This window comes from Octodon degus, unplaced genomic scaffold, assembly GCF_000260255.1.
Source record: "Octodon degus isolate 3935 unplaced genomic scaffold, OctDeg1.0 scaffold00053, whole genome shotgun sequence".
NCBI classification, from domain to species: Eukaryota; Metazoa; Chordata; class Mammalia; order Rodentia; family Octodontidae; genus Octodon; species Octodon degus.
The window spans coordinates 5,526,256-5,532,474 of NW_004524629.1; the positions used below are offsets into that span (position 1 = coordinate 5,526,256).

Consider the following 6,219-nt stretch of genomic DNA (forward strand, 5'->3'; position numbering starts at 1 on the left):
CTGGCATGTGGTGCTGGGGGATTGAACCGCGGTCCCTGATGCTTTTGCTAAGCTTGTTCTAAGTAGGTGCTTTAGACCACTGAGCCATCTCTCCAGCCTGTCATATATTGTAATGGGGCTTTGTAATCACAAAATGAGCAGATAAGAAGAGAATAACAGGAATTTTGTTTTGGATATTGCAATTTGGGGCACTATGTTCTTTTCCCCACTGGGATTAAAGACTATTCTGATTTTGTCTTAGTTGCTTTTCTCTTATTGCTGTGACAAAATACCTGTCTCTCAACATTAAGGAAGGAAAGGTTTATTTAGCTCACAGTTAGCGGTCATTTCAGTGCATACTCAGCTGGCTCCAAGACAGAGGGGCACATGGCAAAGGGCAACAGTTCATGGCAGCAGAAAACAACAAAGAGCAAAGGGAGAGGCAGCAGACGCAACTGCTAGCAAGGCTCTGTCCCATCCTTACATTTTTATGTAGATTATATGCCCCAGAATGGGTGTAGCCCTCACACCCATAGTCCCAGCATTGGATCGTGAATTAATCACAAGCTCTAGAAGCTGCCCCAATGACTGCATGAGGCTTTGAGAAGACAGATAAACACAAACCATTAACAGAATCTTAGCTAAAACCAAACCCTTCAATCAAGAGGTAGATCCTGATTCCCAATCTATAGCAATTAGCTAAGGCTCTACTTAATATACAGATAAGACCACTGGAAACCCAGATTCTGCCAAAAATACAGATTTAAGGCATTGCCAGAACCCAGGGTCCCACTGCAGCATTCCATATCCAGACTTGATTCCCTTCAATACTGATTTTGACTTGATTTTCCTGGACTTTGATAACTCCTTATACTCACTAATTTCTGCTGTAGCTCAACAATGGGAGGGTTCCCTTATTTCTTCCTAATTGTACTTACTCTTCTGGTCTTACTGCTATATGTTTCATCTATGATATTTTGTATGTCTTGAAAATTAGGGAAGTGTTTAATCATGTGTCCAGGAAAAACATAGCATATATTGACTCTAAACCATCTTTTTGAAATTTGTATGCTTGGTTTACATAAGTGTTTTAAAAGAATGTTGAGAAAGAGAGGACAAAGCCTAAATAAATTGTGAGGTGGTTTTCCTAGTCATATTTATTTCCTGTAGATTATCTGTTTGACTTTACAATCTTTACATGACAACATAATTTAGAATGCAGATTGTCCTAGGTTGCAGATTGTCCATCAAATGATTTTAACATTATCCTGTCAAATCAAATCCAAATAGGGTCAGATCCATGAAAGATTAAAAAATGAGATGAGTATTAATCTCAGAACACTTCCAAAGTATCTCCAAGAATTGCTCAAGGTCTTCTATTCTTTGGTGTATTTCCAAACCCTATGTTGCTATGTTTGGGAAGAAACCAGTGGCATGTTTGATGGCGTATCAAAATAAAAAAAAAACTTATCTCTGGTTTGTGGATGTATATACAATAGAACATCTTATTACTGGGGAGAAGACTATTAAATAGAAGCCTCAAAGGCTAATGTAAGGATAATTAAAAGTTGGCTGGCTAACCGAACTAGCTGTTCTATTGGCTATCTCTAAAATTGCTGGTTTTCATTCATTTTTGTACCATGTTTATTCAAGAATCCCCACTTTCTGAACAACCTAGGAAACAGCTTAAGAGATGTGAGTTACCATTCCATTGTGCTGTGCTGGTGTTTTAAGAGACATTTAGTTTTTACACAGAAATAACTTTCATTCATCAAAGAACACCTGTACTCCCTTTCCATTACTAACAAATTCAAACGGCTGTAAGAATCTTTGAAATAAGATATATTGTGATGGAATTTCCATGAAACAGTTCTGTAGCACCTGTACCAAAATGCTTTGCCCTTATTTTGTAAGACATTTCTAAAGTTTAATGTCATTTCCTGCAGCTGTAGAAAAAAAGCTGACATACAGTTCCTGCCCCCAAGTGCTCTTCCAACCACATTTTTCACCAGTATTTTTTTCTTTTTTCAAAATATTTTTCTTAGTGATCTAAATGTATGAGAAAGACAACTATCCGTTAAATAACTCAGAAGTGTTAAGATAAAACAGGCTCGGAATTCACCAGAGCTTCACACTATCACCTCGTCGCTTGAGAACCTATGGCCACATAGCCAGCTGCATATTTCACGTCTAGAAACTGCTAACCGCCTCCGCACTGTAAGGTACTGCTCCAGGGCAGTTCAGACCAGCGCGTGGAACAAACGGAGCGGACTTTCCCTGGCTGGTCACCACCCCCTTCCCGCCGGATTAAGCAAAAACATTTGAGGGTAGGAGTTAGGGAGCGGAGACTACATTTCCCAGCAGGCGTCGCGAAAATGTGTTCGCGCACGCGCCTCCCAGACTCCGGGAAAGAAGCAGCTTTGACGGGTTTCTGGGAGATAAACATGGCGGCCCCTGGCGTGAGGCTTGCTGTGGGAAGGCTCTTGGAGATATCGGTGGCGCCGGGGCGCCTGAGCCGAGTTTACAGCACCTCCCAGGGCTTTGCTAAGGTGCTAGGGCTGCCGAAGAGACAGATGACGAAGCTAGTGTACCCACTGCAGGAACTTGAGCTGTATCTCGACCCGGACTCGAGGCCTGATCTCCACGTTAGGCTCTTCGACCCCAGCCTAGACGACATCGCGAGCGCGGAGAACTTCTTCGCTGCCACCAGCAAAAACCGCATCGAGTACCTCAGCTCTGCAGTCCGTCTCGGCCACGCCCCGGACTCCTCCCGGCCTGAAGTGAGAGCCGCCACGGCGGATATTCACCGCTAGCAAAGTGTTGCCCTGTGTGCCGGCCCCCGCCGGCCACCTCGCAGTGCAGGCTCGGGGTTGTGCCGTCGCTTACTGTATTTCTTGTCACCCAACAAGAGATAGTTTCTAGCTTGGTGTGGAAGTATAGATTATTTTAAATAAGCGTATGTGTGATTTTAATTATTATAGAAAGCCTTCAAACATGAACTAAGCGTTCAGAAAGTTAATTCTGACCTTTTTTCCTATTTGAACTGGGGAAAACATGCAGAGACAAATTAGAATTTAGACAATGAAGAATAGGAAATATAGTTTCATTAATATGATGGTACGCAATTTGTAGTTTTCACCCAATCCAGGTTTTCTGTCATGTGCAGAAATAATAACTTATAGATGCCAATAATGTGAAAGATTTGAACTACTTTTGTCAGTGAAATTCTTTGGGTGTGTATTAGGCATGTTCTACAGATTTATGTTTTGTTTTGGGTCTGCTAAAGGCACTCCAGGAGCTTTGGTCTTGTAACTGTACCATTGCCCTGCAATTTTCTGAAGTAGTATAATGAACTGTTTTATTTATATATTAACATTGGATGTAGTCTCAGAAGACCATTTGAAATCTGCAGAATTCATATCAATTGATTCTAAGGAACTAAGCAGGGTTTCAAAACATGCATAGCATCCCCGAATCCTTCCCTTACATATCCCACAGATGTAGTGATAACCAAAAATATCCTTACAGATTTCAAAAATGCCCTCCACTGAGCCATTCTGATCTCGTTAGAACAACTGGTTGGCGTTGTTACCCTTCAGTGTGTATTTTGTTAAAAAGCAGACCCTTTGTACTGATGGTTGTTATCTTTTGAATATAATATTTTGTTGCAAAATACAGATGAGATATGCTCAATAGAAAAAGATCAAAGGAGAAAACCACCTCTTAAATTGAACCATTACCACAAAACAGTATGGGACTTCTTGAGAAAAAATGTCCCTCTAAACATGTATTTGTACATTTGAGCCAGTTTATTGAAGTAACATTTTTTACTTCAGAAAGCTATAAATATAGGGGCCTGGCCCTAGCTCAGTTCTTTAAGTGGCTGCTTCCGCAAAGCTGTCAGCCTCAGGTTGCTGTAGTTCGATCCCCACAACACTCCAGCCAGCCAAACCACCCCTGAGGGCATTCGAAGAAAAAAAAAAGCTATAAATATGAAATGCTTAATGAAGTTGACAGGCATTTTTGAGTAGCATAGGGGAATTAAAAGTAAAGGCTGTGGATATAAATGTTCAAGATAAATGTAAATTCAGGTCCTAGTACCTCTCCTCTCTAGTTCTCTCTCAAATAAATAAAAAAAAAAAAAGTAAAGGCTGTGGATATAAATGTTCAAGATAAATGTAAATTCAGGTCCCAGTACCTCTCCTCTCTAGTTGTATAATTTTGGACCAGATTTTTCACATCTGTAAAATGTAATATTATGCTCCTCAGGATTGTAGTTTAAAAAAATTAGAAAAAAAAAAATGTATTGGTACCTTGAAATCTTTTCAGTATTAGCTGTGTGTTAGGATTTGAGGTTTGACTAGCTATAAACCAGTCTATATAGCTTGGTGACATAATCAAATACAGCATTGAATAAATATTCAAATTGTTTGGTGCTCATTTCTCTTCTTTCTTCCTATATAAGGTGTGTTTCATAGGCAGAAGCAATGTTGGAAAATCCTCGCTAATAAAGGCTTTATTTTCACTAGCCCCAGAGGTTGAAGTCAGAGTCTCCAAAACACCGGTATGTTGAGATTTTTTAACAATCCAGATGTCTGGACTGTCTCTTGAATTGACCAAGATAAGTAAGAAATACTGGAAAGTACAAGAAGTTGTAATTGCTAAGTACCTAGAGAAGAGATTTCTTTCAAACAGGTAACAAAGATTCACTAAATTTCTCTGGGGGCAAAAAAAGATGTAAGGCTGGATTTATTTTAGTACTCTGGCCTCTTTGAAAAAAGCTCCCTGTGTCCAAATCTTCCAGAGAGTTACCAAAATAAATTGTTTTATTGTCATTCTGTATTTCCTTCTATAGAAGTGATCATCTGGTCCTACCCTGATTTTTAAGGAAAACAACTTTAAAGATTTTTACATTAGTTTTCCTATAATCTGTTGTACCTTACCAAGGTATATATGCACACACATTCTTACACATAAAATAAGCATTTTTTTTTTTTTTTTTTTTTTTTTTTTTTTTTTTTGCCCAGGCCAAGTTCTGTGTTTGTTTCCCCAGGCATATGTTGCTGCACTAACTTTTTATCATCTTCCAGTCCCTATATTCTTCTCAGTGATGCCAGTTCTACCATGTAATGTCTCTTAAGATAACCTTTCCTCAAAATTCACTCCCACTTGCTTTTACCATAATATCTCTGAATAGCAAAACCTTTCACCTACTCAAACATTCACTACCCCCACCCCTTTCATTGAGATAGAAACCTTCCATGGCTTCACTAGTGTTCATCCCTACTTCTTCATGTAATTGATTCTCTGGCCATATCACTAATCATTCTTCACATTGCCTAAACCCTGCCATCTTCATTCCTTTCCTGACTCACCTAGTAAACCAGCTAAACTATCTCTTCTAGGCAGGGTAAATCCCTTTCCTATGTAAGAGGACAATGGTTGAAACTTACTCTTTACGTTCCTAATCTGTAAGTTTAAAATCCCTGGTCTCTAATTCTAAAGTTAATACCCATCTGTTAATTTTCTAATAGATGGATTAAAAAAAAAAAAACCTGAACAGGAACTTAGCCACTGTTTATAAAAATACTTTCTTTGATAATATTGATTCTAAAATTCAATTTTAAAATTCTTGTTCTGATGAATAACTGTCCCATGACCACAAAAGCATGAATAAACCACATTTTATGTTTATGTCAATTTTTATTGGTACAGCAATTTCATAATTATAGAATTGTAGATGCTTTTTAAGAATGGTTTAATGAAAGTGCTAAAATTCACAAACCATACAAAACATCCTTCTTTTAGGGAAGCAGTAATCTAGATATAAACAACTACCAGACTTTAGAACTAATAGTACAGAAACCTCTAAGACTAATGGTAAGCATTTTAATTCATCAGTGCCATAATGCATGTCTCTTTACAGTAGAGATCATTCAGAGAATATTAACTAGTGATATTCATGCATTTTAGAACAGGGTGACTTTCATGGAGCATGAAATAGTATAGAGCCCAAAATATTTTGTCTATGTATTTCTAATACGAAATCTAGAGTTCTTTTCTTTAAAACTTTATTTTGAAAAGTAAAAACTAAAACAAAAACAGGTCAGAAACAAAGAACAGGTTAATATACAAAAATACAGATGTTACAGATCTTTAGAACAAGAATAGCTGATTAATAATAGTTGATATATCTTTTTTATTGTCAAACCTGTTGCTCAGATTAACAAATATAGTTAT

General features: G+C 38.0%; 1 protein-coding gene across 1 annotated transcript in view; it reads left to right on the plus strand.

Moving 5' to 3' along the window:
• The first annotated feature begins 2,397 nt into the window (after positions 1-2,397).
• The window catches only part of Gtpbp8 (GTP binding protein 8 (putative)), a 15,285-nt gene continuing 11,463 nt past the window's right edge, over positions 2,398-6,219 (plus strand). The window contains exons 1-2 of the mRNA XM_004633351.2: positions 2,398-2,759; positions 4,445-4,543. Coding sequence (XP_004633408.1) covers positions 2,424-2,759; positions 4,445-4,543 — 435 coding nt within the window. The 5' untranslated portion in view covers positions 2,398-2,423. The remainder of the gene's footprint in view (positions 2,760-4,444; positions 4,544-6,219) is intronic.